A 27,899-nucleotide genomic window follows, 5' to 3' on the forward strand; every position below is an offset into this window, starting at 1 on the left:
GCAGTGGATACTGGCCCCTCTGCACAGCATTCAAGTAATTTTCAATATGTGAATACACGCAGTACCTTTTAAATTAAGCATGTCGTCACTGATATTTGTAAGGCAGGATGAATATGGATGATGTGGTAAATTAAAAAATGTAACATGTATAACTGTATAAAACTATATGACTGATCGGATTTACTCCAAGTCTTTGTCAAGGATCATCAAGCCACAGAGACTGACCTGACATCAGTAACCGCTAAAGTTGCGATCCGTGTCACGCTCTTTACGTCCTCGACCATAGACCTACGCGTGACGTCATCGCCAACGAGAGGTGTTCAGGATCCTCGGAGACAGATCCCGCGCGCCCTGGCAACCTGATAAACCCAGGTAAACGCCGTTGTTTCAGTATTATTCTGGCAGTGATGTTGTCCCAGTATACTGTATGAACAAAAAGCAAGAAAACCGGTTACATCGGTGTGGTTCTTGATGAGTAGCGCTGATGACCGGCGCCCACAGAGACTGTTCATTTGCACGGCGGCCTGTTCTGGCTAACGAGCTTGCTAGCTTAAGCTAGTTGGCAGTTGTCTATCAAAAGACACAATAAACGCTCCTACATTGTGTGTCTCTCTGGTATTCCCCATATATCTCACTGAATGTTTGCCACAAATACGCTTCTAATAGCCGGAGAAATGCGGCTACGGACACCGTATTGGTTATCTAATGCTAGTTTGCTCGTCGACTGTCTTGTGTTATGGGAGACGGTGACGCCGTCACCGTGATGATGGCGCACACTCAGACATGGGCTATTAGACCAGAATGCAGTCAGTGTAGAAAACCATACATCACATAATCCCGTTGTCCATTTACAAAACTGGCTACGAAATTAGAAATGCAATGTATTTGCTTTTTGTAGGGTTTCAATCTGCTCTGCAAAGAACAGACGTCCATTACGAAACCAAAGCAATAATCTATGCCCCGTGGCCTAACGTCAGGATCTTGGCTCTTCGACGATGGTCGCTCGCCAATAGCCATTACTCTGCAGTTTATCGTATTATCTGGTGATTGCCCTTTACCTAGACATGTGTTTTTTAGGTGTGTAGTGTGTTTATAGCCGGGTAAAACAGACACAAGCAGAGGCATCCAGTCGACTGGTGTGTTTAGACAGATTACTCATACACAGGCCCATTACTTAGCAAACGTCTCTGTTTCCACTTGCAAGAGTGACCCTGAATGTATAAGCGTGGAGCCTTTTTTCAGGTGGCACAGTTCCTCAGCGCCTAATGTGAAACAACATACAGATTTATCTATGTCAGATGGACTATTCTACCTGCAGTTACATGCTTGCTTGGTCTTTAGCATACAGGCGCACAAAGGCTGAAGCTGTGAAAAACTATGTCTAATGTAACTGGTCTGTGAATAGATGCCACCATCCTAAAGCAATTTGTTGACAGTGTTACACGCATACTGTACATGCTGGAAACGAATGATAGCCATGAGACAGTTCTGTGATTTAGTTGTCATTTGTTTTGGGAACAGTTTTTTCCACTGACTGAAGTGATGTGTTGTAAGGTGAACAGCATGCATGGCAAACTGTAAATATAATGATCTCATAGACTTATTTATTACACCATTACACATAATGTTGGATAGGATCAACCATGTTGGCAAATATAAGTGCTTCCAGATAGTTGGATGAGTTACCAGAGCTGAATGATTATTAATATACCACACAATAATATCTGTATTCACAGCTGTCTAACTAAAATGTGGGCTGAGTTGTCATAGTTTTGGATATTATTGTGTTCCCCATCATTTTAAAGACTAAGGATGTGTTTTTTGCTCATTGTATTTACTCATCTATGCTCCTAATCCTTTACATACCGGTACTTTTTTTTTTTCTTTTAGTTTTGTTCTCTCTGGTTTAGTTTCCATGGTAACAACATCCTTGGCCTAGATGTAAATGACCTTGAATGAAAAGAAGAGTTTGGTCAAGGAACAAATGAACAAGCAAACATCTTGCCTGCTCATTTGCATGTAGTGAGAGTGTGAGTGTGCGTCCTTTGATCACTTTCGAAAGGTTTGCATCTCTCTTGGTCTATGGCATAATGTTGTATGTGATAACTTCACAAGGCGATACTTTGCTCCATGACATGTCTTACTAATTTCAGCCATTCACGATAATGACAAAGCACAAACAACTGGTTTCAGCACAAATAATATAATATTAAAAATGTAATTATAATAATGTTTTATTTAGAAGAATCAAAAATAGACTGAAGTAAACATTTAAAAAAGTATAAAACTAAAATGACGCAACTGAACAGCTGCCATACACTGTTTAAACATTACTTAGCCTTTCTCCAGACATGTTGCTTTATACCTGGATATTCAGAAAGAAACATCCTGTGCTCCTTTGCAACCAAGTACTGTTCTTCTGAACAGCATGCTGCCAGTGATGCCGTCTCATCCACCTCGTGTGCAGATAGTGTGAGACATGGTAACAGCAGTACAAAGGTTTAAAGTGGGGTGCTGATAAATGATGCCAACTGAGACTGTTCACCTTGAACAGGCAATCATGCATAATGTGTAGTGCATGCTTTGAGAAGGAAGAGAGTACAGTGTCACTAATAAACTCTTAACAACCCCAAAGTTGCTCTTTTGTCCTCTTATCTCGGAAACTGGGATTAAATTAAGTCATGGATCATTTTATCGGAAACATGAAATTTAGAAATCACAACAAAAAATAAATAAATAGATGAACTCACCTTTTATTTTTTAGAAGGTTGTAGTGCCCATGCCACCCTGCAGTGCAACATTACAAAGTCAAATGACAAATCCATCCTTACATTTGCTTTAATCTAAAATTTCTTTCTATTTATTTCTTTATTATTATTTTTTTAGCTTTCGTTAACTTTGCTTTGACAAAGTTGGACACTTGACCAGATTGTTGATTTATTAGGAGAGTGTATATATGTTCCTGTGGTGTTTGAAAAGGGTAGCGTGTTTAGCGTTCATTACATCGTCAGTGTTCGGATAACGCCGTGCTGTTTAACACGCTTTGTATGGATACGTTAAGAAGACTACAGCAGGCTGTGGGATAACATGACGCAGACGTGATGATCACGTGTGTTCCCATCCATAAAGACTTGGTCCATATAGATCAAGGACTGTATTCCTTTTTACTAAAAAGTAAACAGCTGCACGTGCCGCATAGTGGGTGACATTCTTGTGTGTGTATGTTCACATGCATCAATGTACGTTAGCGTGTGTGTCCCCTGTGACCCTCCGACGTGCAGACAGCAGGAGAGAGGTAGCTGCAGCTACTCCAACTGCGTTTACAATTCAGGGTATTTTTATGCATGACTGTTATTGTACAGTCATTCATCAACTGCCGTGTGGCAGATATCCCTCTGATGTGTACTCGCCAAACGAAACATTGATCTGCATTTTGCCTGCATGACAGCAGACCGGTTGAGAGTAAAGGTAGAAAAGATGAAGCAGCTTTTGGAAGAAAAAAAAACTACTCGCAACGAAATATCAACACTTGTTTCTGTGTAAAATCAGCAAAACAATATTTAAAAGTGTGTAATGTGTTCTTTTTTGTAGAGATGGTCTACTACTTAAAGGCTGCCTTCTTTTCAGTCAGACTCTGCTAAGGGATTTAGTGGTAGTTTTTATTAGAGCCATGTTTGCATATGCATATCCGAACCCGGAACCATGTGGGGTGGTGTTTCAGCACTAAGAATTATGGGTAGCAGTACTCCTAGTTGACATCACTCGAGTACTCCCACACAGTACAAGAGTTGTTTTAGGCTATTATAGTCCCAACCCATTTAGCGTTACTTGCACCTCTGTCTTAGTTTATCTAACTGAATATACTTGTTAAGAAAATAAGAAGTAATTAGAAAATATAAATCTTAAGGGACACTGTACTCGAAGGGTTATAACAAACAGTCTGACAGAAAGTCGTCTGTGAGCAGTAAGAGGGAAGTCTTTAAACAAAAATGATGGTAAAGTGCATATCATAGAAGCACTATGAGGCTTAACTATGTGAGCTTAAAGCTTGATTTACACCGGGTCCTGGCCTCTGGGTCTCAAGTGTCCTGTTTTCAGTCTGCCGCTGCATCGAGTTGCCGATTTGCAACATGTTGTTTTCTCCATATTTATACAGTTTAGGCAAAACTAATACAGTTTGGCCCCCGTTTTCAAAACATAAACACGCACATATTTTAAAGCTATTATAGAAAACACAATGTCAGGTAGGCTAATACTTACCTGCTCCCTGCATTTCAACTGTGGGTCTCTGTTGATTTTAGCTGCTCCAGAGCTGTGATGATTGATGGAGGTGTTCTCAGACTTTCTTGCGGAGTCTTATCTCTGCAATCTCTGCCTCTTCTTCTGACACCCCCCCCCCAATGAAACCCTCTCCCTCACATTCCCCATTCCTCTGGCTGTCATGCCCTCCCTCCCTCTTTATGTCTGGGTAAGACCCCTCCCCACCACCACCATCCTTCGAGTGACATGGCCATTGGTTTGGCCTCCTCTGAATTGCTGTAGGTTGGAGCTTTGTCACTCTGGCAGCTGCGTTATTGTCTTTGGGAATGGTGCATATGGCATATGGACAGTAACGTGGTGAGGACACTGTGTCTAGCAGTAGCAAAGAGGAGCTGCTGCTTGTTTTATTTTAGGAAAGAAACATTGGGCATTTTACTCACCAGTAACCTGAATAACGTATTTTCACAAGAAGGCATTTTACCTGTCTGATTGCTTGAAATGTTGTCTAATTTTATAACTGTAGGACCTGTGGGTTTGTTTATATGTACAATAGACTTAAGATTGTCAAATTGCCTTTAACTTGCCTTAATATTCTGTATAAAATCAGCAATATCTTTTCTACCTTTGAACATGGAGAGTGTCTCAGGTCCACAGTGCACAATGTAGAAAGACAAAGTTACATAATGTGTACAATGACTGAGGCTAAAAGGAAGAGGACAGTTACGTCCTTGATCTTAGTCGTTAGGTTAAGACAGCGTCTCCAGGATTGCTATCGATGGGACTCCAAAGACCCCTAGATGCATCTGGGTGACGTCACTCAGGCTTCACCCTTTGAATATTTAGTCTTTGCTCTCCCTTTGATATGTGGAGCACTGATTGAGATGCAGCGCTCATGTCAGAGCTTCATCTGCTGATGCTGTCACAGAGTCGCCGTTTAGGACGTTTGCTGTGATGCGCATCATGAATAAGCCTCCTCCTACGCAGGTCACCTGATGTGATGTGAATGTCGAGTGAAAGATTTGAACGTGAGGGTCACCTTATTTTTGAGTGTCTTCAGTATTCTGCTCATGAACAATGTCAAAAGAGCAGAGACAAGAAACGACAGAGCATGTGTCAGAGAAGTGAAGACAAGTGAATAACTAGTGAACAACTCGTGAACACTCAGGCAGATGAAACTTGTTCACACAAGTTACACAAACTAAAATAAGTTAAAAAATAAATCACAATTAATATGCTATACACACACCTAATATTAAAGTATAACCCAAGCTAGTACGTGCCTTTTCTATTCAACAAGTTTTTTAGAAATGTAAATCTATTGGGAAGCCTTGTTTGTATTGAATTTGTCCAGCGTTAATATGAATGTTGGGGGTTTATAAGGGGAGCCTGGAGCTCAGATAAGAGAGGCTTTAAATTGGTGGGGGGAAGGCATGCAAGACTTCTCTGAGGAAGTGGGGGTGGGGCATGATGAAATGGACAGAGGAAAAGACAGGAAGGGGGTGGGGTGATAAAGGTGTAGAGAGTGAGACGACTGGAGAGAGAGAGAGAAGGACCTCAAGCTATTGATGGGGGAAAAGAGGAGGGGTGGAATGAGCAAGCGCGTAGGAGAAAGGGAGGGAGGGGTGTGTGGGCTGAAGCTCCCCTGAATGAGGAAGCAGCAGAGCCATTTTTACTGTTGAGTAACTGCATGCTGGTCTGTCTGTGCTGGAGAGAGGAGAGAAGGTGAGAGAGAGCTAGAGGAATAAAGTGTTCCTCTTCGCTTATCTGAGCCTCTCTCTCCCCTCTTTCACCTTCTTCTCTTTCCCGTTCACCTCTTCTTCTTTTTTTTGCGCCGGTGTCCATTTAAGTTTGGGAGGCCCTGGAGAGGACATACAATGGAGCGAAGGGCCTGTGGCAACTGGGCCGTTGTACTGCTGAGAGGGGGATGGGGTAGAGAGAGGACCGGTTCACACAGCTAACACAGCCCGCCGGCTGACTGCTCCCTCAGCCTTTCCTCCCCGCCTTGACCCACTGTTTTCAGGCTGGGACTTTTTACTTACAGCCCACTCTCAAACTGCACTTGGACAACACTGAGGATACTTACTGTGTTCTGTTGGATTTTAGGATACATACTGGTGCCTGGATAACATATCCCTCCTGTGCTTTGGATGAAAGAGAAAACAAACTTTCATATAGATCTTTTTCCGCCCTTTTTCTTTTTTCTTTTTTCTTTTGCTTTCTGTTCATAAATGGATTACAAGATGCATGCCAAGTCAAATGATTTGCTGGATTTTCAGAAACTGGACGCCCTTCTGGAAAAAATCGCACATTCAGTCTCTGTGAAAAGGTAACGTTCTCATTGAGATACACTTCCACCACGTTTTCAGACATTCAACACCCGGTTTTTGGTCTCTCATATGTATCAGAATCACATTTGAAATACATGGTCAAAAAAAGCTGAGGAGAAAGTGACTGTTCAATGATAGCTTGATATGATAGTTTGTTTTGGTTTAGTTTTACTTGACCCGGCATGAAAATCAACTTTAGATTTCTTCTGAGTTTTGTTAAGAAAAGTATTGTTATTCAGATTTCAGGGAGCAATACCTCTACCTCCTGATGAGAGAGGGGGTGTGGGGGGAAGGGGGGGGGGGACTGCAGAGGAAGCAGGGGGTTGTGTGTGGCAGTAGTAAAAATGTCTCCTAATTCCTGGTAAGGTTTGGCGTGCTTGTACTAACCAGCTGGAATTTCAGCCTGAAAGAGCTGGCAGGGTTCTTCCTTTTCCTGTTGAAAGGAGCCTGACTCATGGTTACCCTTTCTGACTCAGTTTGTGTGCTCATGCTTATGACTCATTCCTCACTGCCTGTAATCGATGCTAAGGGAACTTAAAAAAGTTTGCAACCTTTTGATGAATGTTGGATGAATCATTATTTATATATATTTTTTTTTTAAAAACACTTTTTTGTGTGTATTTACAAATACGACAGCCCAAGAGTAAGAAATGCTCACCAGATTTTGTGCCGTGGCTGCTCTGGTACTTTTAACTGGTACTTTTCTTTTTGTTTTTGTTTTCCTCTTTAAAACATTGGAGTTGCACACATTGCAATGCTTCTGTTTAATGTGTAAGCTTAAAAAAAAAAACCATCTCGCAAAAAAATACCGGCCATGAAGTCTACTGTTTCCATAGAAACCGCGGACACTTATTTTTCTTGAAATGTTGCAGAGGTACTCAACAAGGCAGCCACATACCAATCACCCATGACACGTGATTGTCAGTGTTCGAAAATATCATTTTTCTACACGTTAATTACTTCAAGGAAGATTCATTTAGTTGCATTCTGTTTGTTTTGTACTATTTCAGTTGAAGTAGTATATTCAATATATTTTGCAGAGTGTGTTGGGTTAAGTAAAGTGGAGAAAAATGTTTTCCCTGCTCATGCGAGGTTGAAGGCAAAAAGTCACAGGGGTGTTGATATCCCAGCTTGAACTGGTGGTCTGAATAGGGCTACTGTAAACGGCTAAGCTGCAATGCTAATGGCCTCACCCCTGACCTACTGACTAGTTGTGAAACGTCATGCAACGTGATCAATACAATACATATATGTATGTATGTACGTGTGTGTGTGTGTGTGTGTGTGTCTGTATATATGTATATATATGTATATATATATATATATATATATACACACACACATATACATACATACATATATACCGAAGCATGATGTTAAATTCAGGATCAAGATTGACTTTTCTTCAAGCTAATGATCCACATATCTAAACAACAATCTCCTTATGACTCTTGACATCTTTGTTGAGGAAAATGTAAATAAGCCTGACAGCAGTCTAACAAAAACCTCTCCCTGCATTTATGTCAAATGAAATAATGAAAAAGTTCTGATCACACAACGTGCATAATAATTCCTGGATCTCACTTGATTCTAATGGTCATAACACAATATTGTAACTATCTTGAATATCTCCACCTAATTATAAGAATGGAATAAAACTTCCAGTTTTAATACCCATGTTCCTCATAAGACAAGGGTAGAAACCTTAAAATTAAACAGAAACATTAAATACTTTACGTCAGTGTCATCGTTCCAGGGAGCAGCTCCCTTGAGGAAGGTTGGAGGTGGTTGTATCAAAAGTGTAAAAAGGCCAGTGTGTATCGGAGAGGAGTGGTGATCATGGTCTTGTCACTGGATACATTTATTATTTATGCCTTTGCTTTTAGGCAAGGCATGAACCCTCGTTCTTACTCAGCTGAATGCCCCCAAGTGAAATCTGCAGGCCGAAATCTACTCGCACCCGACACATGAATGATTAATAGTTTGCATTAATAGGGGACGCTGCGGACATGTGAGTATTCTGTTCTTCCAAGCACTTTGACGTAGGAGTAACCGTGATGCTGCATTTACTCCCTGTAAAATGTGCGTCCTCCGCCCAGAAACCAAAACTACTCGGCCCCTGGAAAACCTTCCACATCATTCGGGGTTGATGTTATCCAGGTCAAAGGTCAGCTGTTATTCAAGAGCCGTGAGTGGCAAACGACATGCAGCCAAACGAAGTAGACCTTTTGACTTCTGTTGAGGCCATCTGCTAATGTAGTCTGATATGCTTTAACTCCTTCCACATATGGACAGCAGGTCACTGACAGTGGTCCATACTTATTGGGGTGTGCAATGGGCCTACAAGTAATGACTATGTTGATATTCTACATAGTCAGTTACTGAAACGATAAATCGACTAATTGGATAGCGTTTATCAGTATTTAATTTTAACATAACTCTTTCACACTCAAACTACGTTATTAGATATCTGACTGTAACCATTCTTTGGTGTTAGAGAGAAAAAAGATGACGTGGAAGGGACTGACAATGTAGGGAAGAGAAAAATCTGTTCTTGGCTGAAACTTTGGATTGTGAAGATGAATGTCAGAGATGATTATAAGAGACGTCCAGGGTTGCTCTTTCCTTTAATGCTAGCAGACTTCCGGTGTGTCATGACAGCAGCAGCTAAGAAATAATGATCGGTCGCTGTTAGAAATATGTTAATGTAGCCTGAAGTTTCAGCTGTGTGTCCCGACAAGTTACGCCTACTTTTATCTGGCTCCCTCGTGTTGAATCTACTAGAGCTGAAACAATTCCTCGAATAACTCGAATAATTCGATTACAAAAATTCATTGAGGAATTTTCGCTGCCTCGAGGCTTCGTTAAGTTTTTTGTTTTTTTTGCGTCATCAAAACTTTGGTATGAGTATAAAACACGTTTAATGTAGCTGCAGCTACCTGCTCCTCTCTCTGACACAGACACTTCAACACGCGAGCGCGGCGCGCCCCTTTTAACTTTTAGTCAGCACACAGTTGATCCGTGATCCATACGACCCAGTCGGGAACACGTGATCCGGTCAAACGGTCGGCTTTTCTCCGTTCACTCTCTCCGTGTTTGCAGCTAACATAACGATAGCAACGTCCTCTCACAGTCTCTGTCATAGACATACTGTATGTCTATGGTCTCTGTAGTCTGTGAGCGTGCTGAATGCACGCGCTGCAGGAGCAGACAGAGATACACTTTTAATAATGAACAGGCTGATTATATTAAATCTCTAATGTCTTCAAAGCTAAATCAAGAGATAACTTGTTTGTGGAACAATAATTTAGCAAATATATATTTAAAGTTTCTCAATCTCCTGATCTGACATAATGATTGATTCTGTGATTGATTCAACAGAACATAATGCTTTCTCAATTAAATACTGTAACAGATGTGTAGGCTACACAAAACACTATTTGTTATTTCAGCCATTAAAACATGTTTGGCCTGTATTTTTAATTTACCTGCCGCCTTGACCAGTGAATCAAAAAGTTTATTTGGGACCCTGTCAGTAATATGGTGAGTGTCGGCAGCTGTAGAGCAGAGGTGGTTGGCTGTAACAAGCAGGCGTTACCACGGTAACTGCAAAGAAGCAGGTTTGTAGGGACGACCCAAGACGAGTTAAAACTTAATTAAGCAAAAGTATGATTTATTCGATTACTCGATTAATCGACAGGATATTCGATAGAATACTCGATTACTAAAATATTCGATAGCTGCAGCTCTAGAATCTACCTGCTGCCGCTGCATTAAAGTCACAGAGGTTAGCCATGAAGTTAATCACAACTTCGGCCCTTCAGGTTTACGTTTTCATTCGCAACGTCGAGGGGGAAATGCTCTGAGTCTATATATGATGTAGAATTCGATGGTGTTACATCTGCTGCTAAAATTAACCTCTGTTTTGTTTTTTCCTGTCGCTTGCTGGTCGCTGTTTTGCATACTTAACTAGCAGAGATAGTAAGGATGCGAGATGTCTCACTCCACTCAGCAACTTGGCTCCAGAAAACATGACATCCACACATAGCATAAAAACATGCAGGATGGCTTAACCAACTGATAATCAACAACTAATTTTGTTATTGATTTTTCGATAATCAATGTGCCTTATGTGGAGTTATGATGGTGGGAATCATTTTTCACAAAACAGTTTTTTGTTTTTTTTTACTTTTGTGGAAAGTTGATTTGTGATCAATAAATGCAAAGTTTCTGCCCACTTGGCCCACCTTCATTTTATTGTTACCGACGGACAATCTTAATACATCCTGTACATTTACTCTTTATAGTTTTTACCTCTCCTATTAAATGTCAACTAAAAGTATGACGTTGTGGTGCAGCTATTTGTCGTTGTTGTTAAGGATAGGACCACCAGAGGCCCCTTAGATACAATATTATCAAATATCTTGTAAATTGCCATACAGCATAGGTTTTTTAATTCATATATGTCCACAAAATTAAACTAAATCAAATTTTTTTTTTTTCAAATAACAAAACATTCTCAGTCAATTTATGTCGATCCAATGAGAGTTGAGCCCAGTGACTGACCAACTCTGTGATAAAAGTTAAACCTTTTAAAAGGCTGCATGCACCCCACGATCTTACTATATTTTATATTTTAACATACAGCTGGTTCAAAAGAAATTGTGAAATCCTTTCAGCAACTTAGAATAAAAGCATATTTTCTATTGATATAATAAAAATATTCAAACTTGGCAGCCATGGGACTATCATATCGCCACACAAGCTATCGCAATACTATGCTGTATCGTGTTTTTTTTTTTTTTTTTTTTTCTCGTCTCTTTGATACAGTTTGCTAAGGTCGCTAATTGTTTTTGTTTTGATAAGCCATGTATCGTAAAACTACTGCTGATTTTCTAAATTAGCAAATCATTCACAGAGAGGAGGAAGAAAAGAAAAAGGTGACGTGTTCTGGTGTGAATGAGGAGAGTTGAATGTTTGCTCCAGGTTACATGACTTCCTGACTCGGTGCTCAGTTTTGACTTTTTTTTTTAATATGTAAAAGTTGAATTGACTTAAAATGATTTAAATAGAAAATGATATTCCTGTTATCGTAACATGTTACAAAAATGATTATTTTTGCTGTCATTCATTCCGCTTAAAAAGGAAATAGGGATCAGTATCAGACCTGGAAAGAAGTCAGTGTCATGACTATATGAGTTGCGTCTCGCCTCTGTGAGCATGTAGGGTATCTGGCTCATTAGCTGATGAGTCGAGATAATGTTTCAGGTTAGTGAATGAGCTTGGAGCAGAGAGCTGGTGTTAGCCTGGTCCATAGAAGACCTTCTTGTCTTGCATGTGCTCAACACTTAAACATTCTGGAAACTTTGGAAAAAAAGCCATTATTAAAATATTATTAAACAAATACAGTCTATAAATATATACTATATATTACTATGTAAATATATACTACCGTAAATTCCGGACTATAAGCCGCTACTTTTTTCTCACACTTCGAGCACTGCGGCTTCTACTCCGGTGCGGCTAATGCATGGATTTTTTATGGGGGACAATGAGCTTCTGCCGCAAAAACATTTGACTTCGTCACGTCGGATCTTAATATCAGTCATTTTGCGCTTCATGCACGCACCCTCATGATGGAAAACACACGGAGAAATACATATGATGCAGCTTTCAAGTTAAAGGCGATCGACCTGGCTGTCAAAGAAGCTAACAGAGCTGCTGCACGTTAAGATGACACTGACAGCGACAACAGAGACTGAGGAAGTGAGTAATGAAGTCATTCTGAGGCAGTGAATGGATGGACTTTTTCTTGTGAAATATATTACGGTCATCTTTTTCATCAGCCGTGTTACAGACACCGTCGGCTAGGCTTCGTATTGTAACGGTTCATGTTGTAAAGTCAGTAGTTGATAATGTGTTCATAATTCCGATTATGTGGAGAGTCAGTGAATGCACCAGCGAGAACGTGTTGAGTGGCTGTATGAGAGAACGCTGGGGGAGAGAGTTGGATTGTTACGGCAAGTTATGGTTTTGTTCTCCGCTGTAAACGGCGTGGTCACGGCCGACAGTGATCGGGTTATTAAGTTATTATTTGAACGCTCTCGTCGTCCTTTAACGTCCGTACGGACGCTACAGTATTTGCGGATGTTACCGGTAGCCTACGTCTGTGTAAATAGCTCTTGTTATAGCGTGGACACCTGCGGCTTATAATCAAGTGCGGCTTATATATGTACAAATACATTTATTTACTTATTTTTAGCCGGTGCGGCTTATATCCAGGTGCGCTCAATAGTACGGAATTTACGGTATATATTTATAGTATATACTATATTGTTCACTTATTTTATGTACTTACATATACATACTGTTTTGGGTGTTGTGTTGAAGGAAGATACATTAAGAGAAGAGACCTTTGTTCATATGGAGGTGGTTTGTGTTTACTGTATTGTAACGCTGCAGTATAGGCTAATACTCCTGAGTTTGAGCTTTTTTATTCACCAGGTACCAGGCTTACAGGAACTGTCACTGGTGTGTGTTGTTATAGGCTATCAAACTGAATTTGACAACAATTACAACCTAACATTAAGACAATACATGGTCATGTGTTGTGGGAAGTACCCAGCCCTTGTGATTACCTGTCCTCTTACCTGTTATCTTCTCAATAATTTCATAACTCTCTCTTTGTTTTAGGTTTGTAGCCATGGTATTGTTTCAGTACCGTTGAGATATTTTAGGCTAATATTGATTGCCCCTTGCCTTAAAGGCGTCACAACTTTGACAGACAGCATAAGAAAAGTGTTAAAGACAGCGTGTAACATTTGAAGCTTCATGGTTTCTTTCCGTTTACAGGGAGATAACTTCTTTTGGTGAAGTCTGTTTTGGAGAATAGCAGAACGTAGAAATATTCTTGTTTTGAAACACAACGTTGTCTGCTATCATACTTTTATTCTGTGCTTGCCTTTCCTGATTATCTGTTTCCTCTGATGTCTACTGTCTGTCAAAGTGGATGCTGCATATTTCTCAAACACTCCAGTGGGTACTTGTCACCCCTTGTGCTTATAATGTTTTGATGCAGAGCGCTAATGCTATATACATGATGTGCATTGAACCCAGACAAATTCTGAACTTGTTTGTGTTGGTCCTATTTGTGATGTGTTTTTGCTTCCAACAAATGAAGTGCCATTTTGTGTTGGCTAGTATTTTTCATTTCACATGTGGTCTTCCAACATATTGGTCAAGTTAGTCACATTCCCCTCTGCTATTTAGTGCCTGAGGGAGGCCAATACAGTGATCATGTGCTATGCAAACAGCTTGCTTCTTCTCACAGTGACTCATCAATAATGTGACTTGTCACAGATCTATTTACTTGTTTTATCTTTAAGGCTCCTTTGTGGGGTTGGATTTCATCATGCGAGACTCTTGCATGATTTTTTTTTTAAACATGATAAGTGCTTTTATCCACAATATTTGTTGTTCCACAAACATTTTTTGGTTTTGTTTTCCTGATTATTTTTATTTGACCTTGTAGTCGTCATAACCGGCTTTGTTAGCATCTTGAATCCGGCTGCCTGTGTGAGGACGTTATTTAGTTTGTCTGCAGTGAATGGGGGAAACACAAAGTCCCTCAGCTGTCGGATGATGCGATCTTTGTCAGCAGCAAGACAATAAGTGTTTGCAGGGGAGCCAGGGGCCAGAGTGTTGCCAGACTCATTGTTTTATGTGTCAGGAAACCTCAGAGGGCCGCGAGGCATGACACGCATGTCAAGGGAATGCTTAGTCAAATATGCTCGGTGTTAATCGACCACTTAAGAAGTCTGAAGTGTTGAAACTGCTTTGAACAGCAACACTTAAAGGTGGAGTGCCATTAACCCCAATTACCCATGCCTTGCTCTGCAGGCTAAACCTTAAAGAGATTTATGTTGGAATGAAAAGTCCCAAAACGAGTGAAGAGCAGTGTGCGTGTATAGTGTCCGTGTGTGACAGAGAGCAGGTCATTCTAGATGTGACTAGACGGACTGATAGTTATCTGGTGTAACCCTTCTTCTAAATCAAATGCAGACATTTTGGATATGTACAACTTCATGTTGTGCGCTTTATGCATATCAAGACTCCACTCACATTATTTGTTCAATTGAGAAAAAAGCAGTAAGATGAGCAAGACATCATTCAAACAGTGCATATTTTTGAAGTGAAAACAAAAGGATTATTGATATTTCGGTCAAGTCTCTTCAGTTTTATTCAACAAGGACACAATCAGCCATGTTTATCTTGATTTTTAACAACTTTAAGTCTTGTTTTCTTCTGACAGAGATCCTTCTTTTGAAAATGGCTTCATTTATCACAAGCATCAAAAACTTTTCTTTAACACTTCTAAGTTTGTCCATAAAGAAATTATATAATATAACTGGTATACAGACACAGACTGGTTCACAGGCGTACTGGTATGAAGTGCAGAAAGGGAGCTTAAGTCTCTATTGGATAAGAAAAGGTTGTCTTCTTGCGTCTGGTGGTTACAGGCGTTATAAGGACTGTATTTATTTGGCAAGTTTTCTTTATCACTATAATTTGAGTTATTTTGAATGTCAAACACTAAAAGAAGTTTTAACATTGTGATAGTGAAACTTTCGAGCGACGTTCACAGTGTTGCATTATGCTGTGTTTGAAAGTGAGCACATCTGCCCGTGTAAAGAATGAAAACTGCAAGAGAGGTTGAAACCTTCAACCCTGGACTTTTTGCTGCTCGGAGTGTTTGTTCATGTCACATTGTCATTTCTGCACTTACACAATATTTGTGTGTTGTGCAATCGGAAGACACAACAATTGTTCGATCAGCTTTTTTGTTTTAATCAATCAAAGTTGGACCAGGCAGCTTACACACTGTCCAATTTGAGATTTGAATCCTATTTTTTCTTCTAATAAAAAACAAGTCTATATTTAGTATATGAGGAGAAAATGATCACTTCTAACATATCTATGTGATGGAGAAGCTTTCTGCTGGAGTCCTGCTGACGAGAACAGGCTTTTGGCTGTTGCACATTGCAGCGCCACACGTGTCTGCCCTGCAGCGGGTCTTTGTTTGGATCCTTGAATAAATTAGTCGTGTTGCTGCTTTCGCTGCCTCTGACTCAAGGCAAACATTTACAGCAGACAGTTGGGTCGAACGCACTGCAAAAAGGAAGAACTTGAAGATAATCACTTTTATTAACTTGGTGTTTGAAACATTTTGAAGCAGATGCTATCAAGTCCACGTTGTGATGTCTGCAGAAACCTAACATTATTAAAAAGACAAGAAGCAAAGGGTCTCAGACTATGGTCGTTTAGAGAAGTGCTGGTAGGTTTTTTTATTTTTTTATTTTTTTATTTGCCGATGTTACAGGACAAATGTAATTTCTTAAAGACATCACGCTAAACTTTGAACTTAATGTGTTGCCCACCTCTGGTTCAATCCATGTCACAATAAATCAAAGTTTTTTAGAATATGAAAGCATTTTTTTAAGCAGTAACAATTTTTGTCGCGAGCTCCCTCCATTAGGAGCTATGGATTTCGAGCAAAGTTCACTGACATTTAATCTAGCTCTTACACTTGATAGCACGTTGAACATGGATACGCTGCAGGGAGATCTGGCTGAAGAGTGGGTTCCTGAGCATGTTAATGACAATCTGCTATTTTTCCTTCCAGAGAGTCCAGCGAGGAGTGCAATGGGATCAGCGGTGCTCTGTCAGTGGAGTCTGTGCCGGGGCCAAGACTGAACTGGTGTCCTGCCAACACCACAACCCCTGCCCCTGCTCCAGCTCCCGCTCCGGGGCCCGAGCCCACGTCCAACCCTGTCAGAATGGGGGACGGCGTGGATGCAGCGCAGATGTCGGGCAGCAGCAGCAGCCAGGGGCAGGCCCAGTCGATGGGCAACCCCCCACCCCCAGAGTATATTAATCCCAGTAGGCCCAAGCGCCAGACCAATCAGCTCCAATACCTGCTCAAGATGGTGGTGAAAGCCCTCTGGAAGCACCAGTTTGCCTGGCCCTTTCATGCACCCGTGGATGCAATAAAACTTAACTTGCCTGTGAGTACTGACTTTGTTTGTATGTGAAGATGCTTCATATCTTAAAACTGTCATTAACACATTAAATCTCACCAACATGGTCCCCTGGTCCCTTTCAACCATACATATCATCTAAATGTTTTTTTAGCGTGCGTCGGACATGGAGCTCACGTTAGCCTGCTATATTTCCTGCGGGTGTGTCGCTCATCAGTCCTGCTAACCGTAGGACTGATGTCTTCAAATTCAGTTAACTCATAACTCTGTGGAGCGAGTTGTCCGTGAGTCTGCAGTTACAGGCTGTGCTTATGCATCTTCTTAACTCTCGTAGCTCCGTGATGGCGGCTCGCACACGCGCTCGACAAACCGGCTTCAACTACGCAGAAGTCCTCTCCTTCCACAAAACTTAATGGAAGCATGTCCGGTCTCCATCAGCAGGTTAATCCTCTCCCCGCTCTGGTGTCATCAAATCCACGCAAGACACAGGGCTAGAAAATAATGTGATGCAAGGCTGGTTTTCTTCATCATGTAGTAAAGCATCCAAGTACTATTTCTATGATATACAAGCTTACAGCCAGCAAGTTATCATCGTCTTAAAAACAATTTGATTGGTTAATACACTTTCGCCTTTTTGAGTAATGTGTCGAGCTCTTTGAGAGTTACTGTCGCTGCTTTAAAGTAATTGTTTTACACGTGTGTGTTTATGTTGATTTAAAGCTGGAGCTGTTTCTGGAGAAGTTACACCTCTCTTTGAACCGTGAATTATTTTCTTACTGGCTATAATCATTTCAATCCCAGAAAGCTTTGGTCACACGTCTTCGCTAACCGAGTGGAACTATTTAAGCCTCTTAACGACGATGTTTGTGAGTAAAAAAAAACCCCATCAAAAACAAGTACTCACGGTCTCGCACCCGACGCATCACAGGTCACATCGGTTGAGTTTCAGGAAATGTTTTCAATGCGCTGGCTGGAAAAAGTTTGGCAAAAGATTCAGCTACATCTTGAAAATTAAATTTAAAAAAAACAAAAAAAAACATGAAACCTTTTAATTCATATTGAGGATTTTTTGTTGGTAAGGTTAGGAGCTGATATGAAGTTGGTGCAAAAAAAAAACTAAAAACATACAGATATGTTTACAGATAGCATCAATAATAACTTGTATTCCAACCTTTTCAGGACTACTACACCATTATCAAAAATCCTATGGATATGGGAACAATCAAGAAAAGGCTTGAGAACAGTTACTACAGGAATGCCCAAGAATGTATTCAAGACTTCAACCAGATGTTTTCAAACTGCTACATATACAACAAGGTAATATAGTCATGTGCTGGAACTGTTCTTACATACGGATTCTGATATTTGTCTGCTTTATTTAATCGCGTTTGTTCCCCTCCACAGCCTGGAGACGACATTGTTTTAATGGCTGAGGCTCTGGAGAAGGCTTTCCTTCAAAAGATCACAGAAATGCCTCAGGAAGAAACGGAGATTGTTGTCATGACAGGGAAGGGTCGCGGCAGGGGGAGAAGGGATCCAGGTATGTGGTATCCCTTTGGCGTCTGTTGCACACATTCGATTCAAGACGCGTGTTTGGGATGTTCATCCTTGCGTTTTGTTTTCTCCTCTAGGTCTGAGCTTAAAACCAGGGGCCATCATTGATGCGTTGTCCACGACTCCTCAAACACGCGGCCTGTCAAACCTCTCTGCAGCGCCCCAAATCAGAGCTCCTGTGCAGGGTCCGCCTTCACTACCTCCCCAGCCTTTGATGCAGGCCATGCCGACCCTCGTGCCCCCAATGTTGTCAAGCCATGCGCCGCAGCTTGGAGCTCCTTACTCCCTGGGCCAATCAGACTGTGCTCCCCAAGTTCCCATCATGACTTCTGTGCCTCCCCCTGCTCAGACCGCCCTTCCCCCAGCATCCCTCCAGAGCCCTGCCCCCATGCTGCAGAACCCGATAACTATGACCAAAGTGAGTAAACAGGCGTGGGCTAGTCCACAGGCACTTTTTATTTTTTTTGATGCTTGCAAGAATTTAAAAAAAGTTGTTTGAGTTACAGAATCTCCTTCTCATCACGACTTTGCTTGCACTGTTGCTAAATGTTCCGCTTTCTTCACATTCAACTCATCTAGCAAAGAAAGAGCCAGAAAAGGAAAGCAGACACTACAACGCCCACGGCGAACGACCAACTGAGCGAGTCTTCACCGGCGGAGTCGAAATCTGGGAAGACGCTACCCAGGCGAGAAAGTACCCGACCTACGAAACTTCTAAAGAAGGAAGCTCCCGACTCCCAGCATCAGATAGGCACAGGGATCGGACTCGGGGCACCGAGCGGAGGTCATAGCCCAAAACCACAGGACCAGCTGGGTTACTGCGCAAGTCTGGTCAGGGACATGCTGTCCAAGAAGCATGCTGCTTACGCCTGGCCTTTCTACACCCCCGTTGACGTGGATGCACTGGGACTGCACGATTACCATGAAATCATTAAACATCCAATGGACCTCAGCTCCATCAAGGTGCGTTGAATAGATTGTCGACAGCATCACAACACACAGGAGAGAGAGGTTTGTGCCATTGCAAGTCTTTCATCTTGTTTTGTTCCACAGGCTAAGTTGGAGAACAGGCAATACCGGGAACCCCAGGAGTTTGCTACTGATGTACGATTAATGTTTTCTAACTGCTACAAGTATAATCCACCAGACCACGAGGTGGTCGCTATGGCACGGAAGCTGCAGGTAAATGTTGCATGTTTAAGCCTTATTAAAAAGGAGAGAGCGTGGGATGATATGCAGGAAATGTTCAAGGGTGCTAAAACGTCTAGGTCTTACAGCCTCTGTACATTTGGGGAGCAACACAACTGCTAGGCTATCCTTCACCACATCATTTGTTTTGATGTTATTGTTTGTGAAAGTAGTAATTATGATTTCTTCCTGATGTTTTTTCACTTGTCCAGTCTTGAAATTTCTGTTTGTATGTTTTGTCGCCGTAATGTCTTGACGGCTTTTTTTCTTTTTCTAATTTTAGGATGTCTTTGAGATGCGCTTTGCCAAGATGCCAGACGAACCTGAGATGAAGCCTCTGGTTTCTAACCCAGCCCCTAGTCTTCACCATCCTGCCCCTATTAAGCCCCAGCCTCCTCTCGCCCACGTCGCCTCCTCTTCAGACAGCTCCAGTGACTCGTCCTCCGAATCGGAATCTTCAACAGATGACTCTGAAGAGGAACGGGCTCAGAGGCTGGCTGAGCTTCAGGAACAGGTCAGTGAGAAGTTATGTAAGGTGATGGTGTGTGTGTGTGTCCGGGGGGGGGGGGAGGCAAACTTGTGGTCCGACCATTTAATTCAATGTTGAGAACCAGTCTCTTCTCTTGACACAGTTGAAGGCTGTCCACGAGCAGCTGGCTGCCCTGTCCCAACCACAAGCCAGCAAACCAAAGCGAAAAGAGAAGGAAAAAAAGGAGAAGAAGAAAGACAAGTATAAGAAGAAAGGGAGCATGTCTGGCCTTTTAGACGAGATCCAGGAGGCTACACCTGTCTCACAGCTGTCCAAGAAGATGAAGACCAATAACAATAACATCAAAGAGGTTGTACCCAAGAAGAAACCCAGGTAGGAGTTTCTCTTGTGCTTGTACTGTCTCCATGTCGTGCAGTTCGGAGCAGCTCGAATTTGCACAAATTATTATTTTTACCCTTTCTAAAGTAGTTTTATGTTTTGGGGGTAATTCCAAATTGTAGATTATCAGAATAGACGTGTGCATACACTTTATTATTGTATAACATAGCGTCCTCTAAATGTTGATTTTTGGTTTTAATGTAACACTTAGGGCTTTGTTTGTGTTCACGTTCACTTGTCACATTTTTCTTTGTAACTCATGAAGAACAGGATTGACGATGCGTGTTTTTTTTTTCTTGCAGTAAAAAGGAAGGGACGAAAAGCAACCATCCCTCCAACGTACAGCCCATTCCCAGCCTAGAAGACGACCTGGTGGGAGCTGGCTCGTCCGTCTCGGGGGAAAAGTGCAAGCCTATGACGTACGAGGAGAAGAGGCAGCTTAGCCTGGACATCAACAAGCTTCCTGGTGACAAGCTCGGCCGTGTAGTGCATATCATCCAGTCCAGAGAGCCTTCGCTAAAAAATTCCAACCCAGATGAGATCGAGATCGACTTCGAGACTCTGAAGCCTTCCACTCTACGCGAACTTGAGAGATACGTCTCTACCTGTCTTCGCAAGAAGAAAAAGGCTGCAGGTAAGCCACATTTTGAACACTCTTCTATGTAATTATCTAGTCTAACAAGCTACAGTATCTGATACTTTGTTCTGGAAATGCATGAACCTAAAGTGTTTGGTTTTTTTTGCAGTAGAGAAGCCTTTGGAGTCCATGGCTACATCCAAAAAGGTTGGATCGTCTTCGGAGAGCAGTGGCTCCAGCTCAGATAGTGAAGCAGAGGGGCCAGGTAACTTGCCGCTGATTTTGTCTGCTTTAATACCACTGTTCAGAAACAGAATGACTTATCTTCATTCTTTTTTTTCCCCCAGGAATAATAAAGCAGCAGAAGAAAAAGAGTCAGTCTGTAAAGGATGGGAAGAAGACGCATTCTCACGTTCAGAGTGGCCCTGCTCAGATGGGGCTTCATTCCCAAGCTGCAGGACTTCAGTCCAACAATCAGTTAAAACACCTGCAGCAACAGCATCAACCATCTCCCGCAGGCTTTATTGTACCGCCTGTGGCTGCCCTGGAGTCGTCACAGTTACTGGAGACCAGCTTTGAGTCGCTGCCGCCTTTCGGACAGCCTCTCATGCATCTATCCCACCACACAGGAAACTCCTCCTCACCTGCACCACCGCATCTCAACACTCACTCTGCTGGGCCAGTGTCTCCTGAGACCCACCCCTTCCTCAACCAGCATCCCATCCTACCTTCTCCAGGTGATTCTTAATGCAGGACGCTGAACGCTTGATCAAGTACTCATGGCTACGTTGTTTCTCCAGGTGTACCTGAAGAAGAATAAGTTTCATTGACTCCTACAAAGTCAACCAGTCCCCATTTGATTTTTTTCAAAATCTGCCCATATCGGGATAAAAATCCAAACAAAGATTACATGATACTTTTAACCTCATGTGATGGCTACTCTCAGATTTTTTTTTTAAGCCGTTTATTTCTTGTAGAGTTATAACAGTAGATATCCACATTTACCATGGGGTGCAGAGAGTGGGGAGGGAGGATCAGACTTGAACCCAGGACCACCTCGAGGCCTGCAGTGCACATAATTTAATCACTAAAGTCCCCATTTAAACGTTTTTCTATTTCTAACTTTCAGTAACCTACATCATCTATGAACGTTTAAATCACACTCATAGGCACTTTTTACATATCAGAGTTTCTGTTCTTTACAGAGAATAACCTTCAATACACCAAACCCTTATACTATGGCAAAATACAGGACAACTAAAAATAACCTTTAGCTCGAACATACACATTTGACTGTTGTTTGACTTTTTTTTTTTTTTTTCCCCCTGAATAAGTGTCGAGGATCACAAACACACAGCTAAATCTCAGGTGGGAAGGTAATTCTTCAATTAAAATGTTTTATTCATTTGTTGTCTTTGTTTCTTCTTTCATCCCTAGCCTTGCACAGTACCATGCCTCAGCAGCCTTCTCGACCCAGTCACAAGGCCGCCCCACTTCACCCCAAACCCCCTCAGCAGCAACCAACAACTCTCCAACAGCAGCCAACCCTGCAGCAGCAGCAGCCGCCGCAACAGCAGCAGCAGCAGCAGCCACAACAACAACAGCAGCAGCAGCAGCAGCTCCCGCTCCCTCTCCCGCTCCCTCTCCCGCCCCAGCCTCAACCTCCACAGCATCAGCTCCCCTCTCAGATCCTCCACCCTCCTCAACCCCTTCACCAGCGGCCCATGTCCCCTCCAACACTCACACCCCAGGGCTTGCTGTCTTCTCAGCCTCCCCAGATGCTGCTTGAGGATGACGAAGAGCCAGGGTCTACAACACCTATGAACCAAGTACAATTATACCTGCAGCAGTTCCAGCAAGCCCGCCAGCCCCAGCAGTCCATGCAGTCGCTACAGGCGCAGGCTCGTCAGCAGCAACAAATACAGCCGCAGCCGGGGCAGGCTTCTCTTCTGCAGTCTGTTCAGGCACAGTCGCAACTCTCCTCCCAACCCGCACTGCCTCTTCCCCAGCTTCCCGTTCAGTCCCAGGCTCAACCAGCCCCATCACATCAGGCGCCATCCCAACAGATGCCTCTGCACCAGGCCCGCCACATGCAGCAGCACGTTCAGCAGCAGCAGCCACAGCAGCTTAACTACCAGCAGGGTCCTGGACTAGCTGGTCAGTCCCAGGGATCACAACACAAGGTGTCCATGCCCACCAACAAAGCACAGCAGATCATCCAACAGCAGCCAGAGCAGCCCTCCCCTCGCATGACCAAGGCAGACCCTTATAACCCAGGTGAGTCTGAGAAGACGAGAGAGAAAAAAAAAAAGTGTTTGTAAAAACTGCTGTTGCAAAATAAGCCTAAGTCTTACTCGCCTCTTTTGTCTTGACAGGTAACGTGAGGGACAACCCTTCCCCGCTAATGATGCATTCCCCACAGCTCCCTCAGTACCCTCCCGTCTCTCACCATTCGCCCCCTCTCAACATGCAGTCCAAAAAGGTGAGAAATACACACGAGTGGAACGCAGGTGCATGTAAGAAAAACACAAAACGAGCTCAGCGCTTAAATGACATGGCTGTCGTTTAAAATCGTCTTGTAATGCAGCAGCAGAGGGCCCCTGGAAGTCAAGGCGGATTAAAAGAGGACAAACGTCCTCTATCACCAGTGATGAGAGGGGAGCCGTTTAACCCTGCAATGAGACCGGAACATCACAAACATCCTGAGAGCAAGCCGTCTCAACCGAGCCATGGCCAACAAAGTAAGTAACAAGATTTCTTCTTCTTCTGCTGTCTTCCTCCTCCTCCGGGTGAAGAGCATATTGAGAAGCCGCACATGATATTGAGACTATGCTTTTTTGTGTTTGTCCTTGTTTTGAGAAGATGTGAAGTCCATGGACAGCTCGCGACCTGTCATCCGGTCCTCTGAGCCCAGTGGGCCACCCTCCTCACTGCAAGACAAGTTCAAGCAAGAATCCAAGGCCCCCGTTTCCTCCAAAAAAGTTCAAGTAGGTGTAATGGTCACTTTGTTAAAGTGTCTCCTTTTGGGTGCAAAATGGGCCTGAACATAACGACAAATCATTTTTTTTTCAGGACGTAAAGCTGAAGAATATGGGCTCATGGGCAAGTCTGGCACAAAAGTCCACATCTACGCCTTCATCGGCAGTGAAGTCATCGAGTGACAGCTTCGAGCAGTTCCGTCGTGCTGCCCGGGAGAAAGAGGAGAGGGAGAAAGCTCTTAAGGCCCAAGCCGAGCAGGCGGAGAAAGACAGACTACGCAGAGAGCAGGATAAACTACGGTAAGATCGTCTCGAAGAACGGGGGGGGGGGGGCGGGGGGGGGGGACTGCAGCGTTTATCCTGTGAGTAATTCAATTGTTTAGAGGAGATGAGCCTTTATTTGATTTGTTGCGTATTTGCTGAACAAAATTAGTTATGAGGCAAAGACATAAATGACAATACATCTACCAGAATGAACGGTTCATCTGTCATAATACAAATTATTTTTATTTAAAGCAGCATTCATGTGATTCCAGATTGAGTCTGAGCTTGTGTGTTTACCATCAGCAGCAGCTCTGTTGGCTTAAAGCACTGCCTCAGTACTTCCATAGTGCTGGTCTTTTACACTTTCACCCACTGATGGCAGAGGCTGCTTGGTTAAAGTTACAGTCACTGTGAACTTATCCCGTCCATAAGATTTGTGGTGCGACAGGCTGTGCCGTCAGGAGCGATCGGGGGGTTTAGTGTCAAAGACAGTTCAACATGAAGACTGCAGCAGTCGAGGTCGAACCGCCAACATTCCAGCTGAAAGACAACCCGCTCCACCACTAAGCCACAGTCGCCCCCATTATGAGTAAAAGACAAAAATTAATCCTAATAAAATCAGACCTGAGAACCCCTGGGTGATAAGAGGATGCCCTCTAGTGGCTGTATTGTTGAGCGCAGCAGTCACTGTGAAATAACTGGAGACTACAGCAGGGGATATTTCAGACGGCAAACATCAACATTACTAGCAGTTTGGCTTCTCCTGTGCTGACTGCTGTTTTTTTTTTTTTGTTCTCCAGAGGTAGAGATGACGATGAAGTCATAGAGCCGAGCAGAAGGGTGCACGAGGAGCCACGCAGGCGCCAGGAGCAGCACATCCAAGCTCCTTCACAACAACAACAACAACAACAACAACAACAACAACAACAACAGCAGCAGCAGCAACAACAACAACAACAACAGCAGCAGCAGCAGACACAGCAGGAGCAGCCCCAGCCGACCCCCATTCAGCCACCTCCTCAACCTCCCACACCACCTCAGCCCGCTGCTCAGAACCCACTAGACCAACAGAGAGAACTAGCACGCCGCAGAGAGCAGGAGAGGAGAAGGCGAGAAGCGGTGAGATGATCATCTTTAAGAATATTAAACGGTCATAGAGTCCAATCTGTGATTGAAACACACCTGCAAAATGAAATCACATTTTCTGTTTGAACATAATGATTGAAACATCTTTTTTTTTTTTCTTCTTCCTTCTCTCTCCAGATGACAGCAACTATTGACATGAATTTCCAAAGTGACTTAATGGCTATCTTTGAGGAGAACCTGTTTTGAGGAGACGAGCTACTGAAACGTAACTGCAAAAAAAAACAAAAAACAAAAAAAATCTTGGATTATGTAAACTTCCTCTGAATAGAGATTGGGTGATCATGAACCACAGAGAGACACACTGACTGTATGTGGACGCGACGGGCCCCGAGTACAAAATGTCACACGTTGCTTTGCCCCAGTGGACTGACGACACGCGGGGGATCATCTCAATGTTTTGGATGTCATTTCTTGGGAATTTGGCATCGCCTGCCTGATATCTTGTAACAGGAGAGAGAGGACCCCTGTTGGCACAGTTGCCTTTCTTACACTTGCTTCTTCTAGTGTTTGTGGGCACAACAATATTTTACAAGACATCCCAATATCTCTAAAAATGCTCTGATAATGTACTGACAGACTGCGCAGAGGTGTTTTAAAACTGCCAGATGTCTGAGGATGTGAAGAAGACTGGTCTTTTTATGTTCTGTTTTGTTTTTATGGTTGTACATGAACACATGACATGGTCGGGGTGGGGTGGGGGGGGGTCAGCTTCCATACTGTAAATCGTGTATATTTCTCAGTAGAGAAGGTACAATTTGCCTTACACTTGTTTCTTAAACAGACCATTATGTTCTGTGGCCTGCACACATGGACAAACCAATAACATTTACAGCCTGGAGAAGGAGCAGTGCAGAAACTTTTTTTCATCAAGTATCTACTGTAAAGAAGTATTTTCTTATACTACAATAACTGTTTATTTAGGATCTTTCTCTTTTCCTCTGTCGGTCTTTGAATCTTCACACCAACACACTCCGCCACCTACGTCTATGCCAAACAACCCATTCTCTTTTACGCTAAAGTACTTTTCCTAAAACAAGATAGGTAGCTATCGACAAAAACCAACCCTGAATATATGCATTATCATAGTTTAATCGAGTATTTATCCAAAACAGAATCAAAGTTTTCATCCTTCTTTGTGTTTTTAATTTAAAGCTACCGCAGGAATTTGTTAGCCGAAGAAGGGAAAGGTCCAGCTGTTTGTGGGCTCTAGTTTAAATAGAACTTCACTCAAAGTGTTGCACCATTTATTGTATTAAACTTCTGAGACATAATGTTTGAAAATGTTCATATCATCGGCGTGTTCACCACAGTCGGCACTGGATCAGTTCTGTTTTGAGTAGGAGGGCTTCCCCCTTGGTGTCCCCCCCCCCCCCCCTTACTGCACTCTGGTTAACTTGAGGGTTTTGATCAAATGTCAACATGCCAAGTGTCAAAGGCAGGATGGGGATACAAGGGGCAACATGATACAAGACTACAAACCTTTATGTTTTGACTCGAATCAGATTCTGAACACGTGCTGAACGGAGCTCCTGTTTCCTTTACCCCATCAAATCGTCATCTAATTCACTGAGTGCACGCTGTCAACAGTATGAAATAAAAAGACAAACAATTACAAAAGTTATGAAGCGGAAAATGTTGACTAAACACGTTTGATTTTTATCTTTGTTCTTGTTCGATAATAGTGGATGTGAGTTATAATTCTGTTTTTAGAGACATTGTTTGGACCGGGGATGGGTTGAAATCTGAATGCATCTCGTCCTTTTCACTCGTCTCTCTTGGTGTTTTTTCTCCAGTGCCTGTATTGTATTGCAATTCTCGTTGGCTTATATTACACTTGAAGGGAGTAAAGAAAGGGGTGAGTCTGGATGGTTGGTGTAATATTTGAACGGGGAGCGAGATTTTTGGAAGAGTTTGTGTAAAAAGAAAAAACAATTCAAAAAAAAAAAAAAGGAAAAGAACAGCATTTTATATTCTACCCGTTGACAATATTCGGGTTTTAAATTTAGTTTTAGCTGGACTTCTATGAGTGTAATCCCCTGACAACTTCTTTCTCTGTTTGTTCAATCAGCAGGTTTTAGGTAGATATGTTTCAGCGTTGCCACACTAGCGTTTAAGTCTGGTCAGTGAGTGTGACTTTGTACATTTGGAAGACTGTGTGACTGCGTGTGTTTGTTTCAGTTTTTTTTAAGTGTGTGGTTCAGGGAGGCATGTTCCCCGATGTAGATAAGCATTCTATTGATGAAGAGAATAAACAGATAAACAGTACTTCAGGAGAACTTGTTTCTGTGCTTAAGTCACCTTTTTAATTTCTATGAAGTCCACCATATATATGAGTATAGAAGTTTTAATATTAGACTGGTTTTGGAAGGGTAAATAAACTACTTCATTCCTCTTTAGCCCTTTTTCCCCCTTTCACAATAACTGTTGGACATAATGTGCCATGAGATCCACAGAGAATGTGCTGACCCGCAGCTCAGCCCAGAGTTTGCTTTATTCAGGTATTTTATTTTGTGTTCAATTTGTTCTGTTTTGGGGGTTTTGTTGAAACATTTTCCTCGATCATTGTTTGGTATGTGAGTGGTCTATCGAGGTCTCTGGTTCAGTCTGTTATGATCATTGAATAAACTCATCTGTTTTATAGAAAATAAAAAAATAAAATAAATTCAGTATTTGTCGTGTTCTATGTGAAACGCCTCCAGA

General features: G+C 42.4%; 1 protein-coding gene across 4 annotated transcripts; it reads left to right on the forward strand.

Moving 5' to 3' along the window:
- Positions 1-267: 267 nt before the first annotated feature.
- brd4 (bromodomain containing 4) lies at positions 268-27,861 on the forward strand. 4 transcript variants are annotated; one of them, XM_079365826.1, is made up of 19 exons: positions 268-372; positions 16,270-16,651; positions 17,804-17,941; positions 18,029-18,164; positions 18,256-18,596; positions 18,758-19,141; positions 19,232-19,360; positions 19,650-19,880; positions 19,981-20,228; positions 20,537-20,868; positions 20,981-21,076; positions 21,159-21,548; positions 22,249-23,088; positions 23,187-23,293; positions 23,399-23,552; positions 23,674-23,798; positions 23,884-24,089; positions 24,854-25,172; positions 25,317-27,861. In XM_079365826.1, the coding sequence occupies exons 2-19, from the start codon at positions 16,424-16,426 to the stop codon at positions 25,383-25,385; spliced, it is 4,473 nt and encodes a 1,490-aa protein (XP_079221952.1). In that variant the 5' UTR covers positions 268-372; positions 16,270-16,423; the 3' UTR covers positions 25,386-27,861. The 4 variants fall into 4 exon arrangements, with proteins under 4 accessions (XP_079221952.1, XP_079221953.1, XP_079221954.1 ...); XM_079365827.1 differs by having other exon boundaries at positions 23,402-23,552; XM_079365828.1 differs by having other exon boundaries at positions 19,999-20,228.
- Positions 27,862-27,899: the final 38 nt, after the last annotated feature.

The sequence above is a fragment of the Symphodus melops genome (assembly GCF_947650265.1).
Source record: "Symphodus melops genome assembly, chromosome: 17".
Taxonomy (NCBI): domain Eukaryota; kingdom Metazoa; phylum Chordata; class Actinopteri; order Labriformes; family Labridae; genus Symphodus; species Symphodus melops.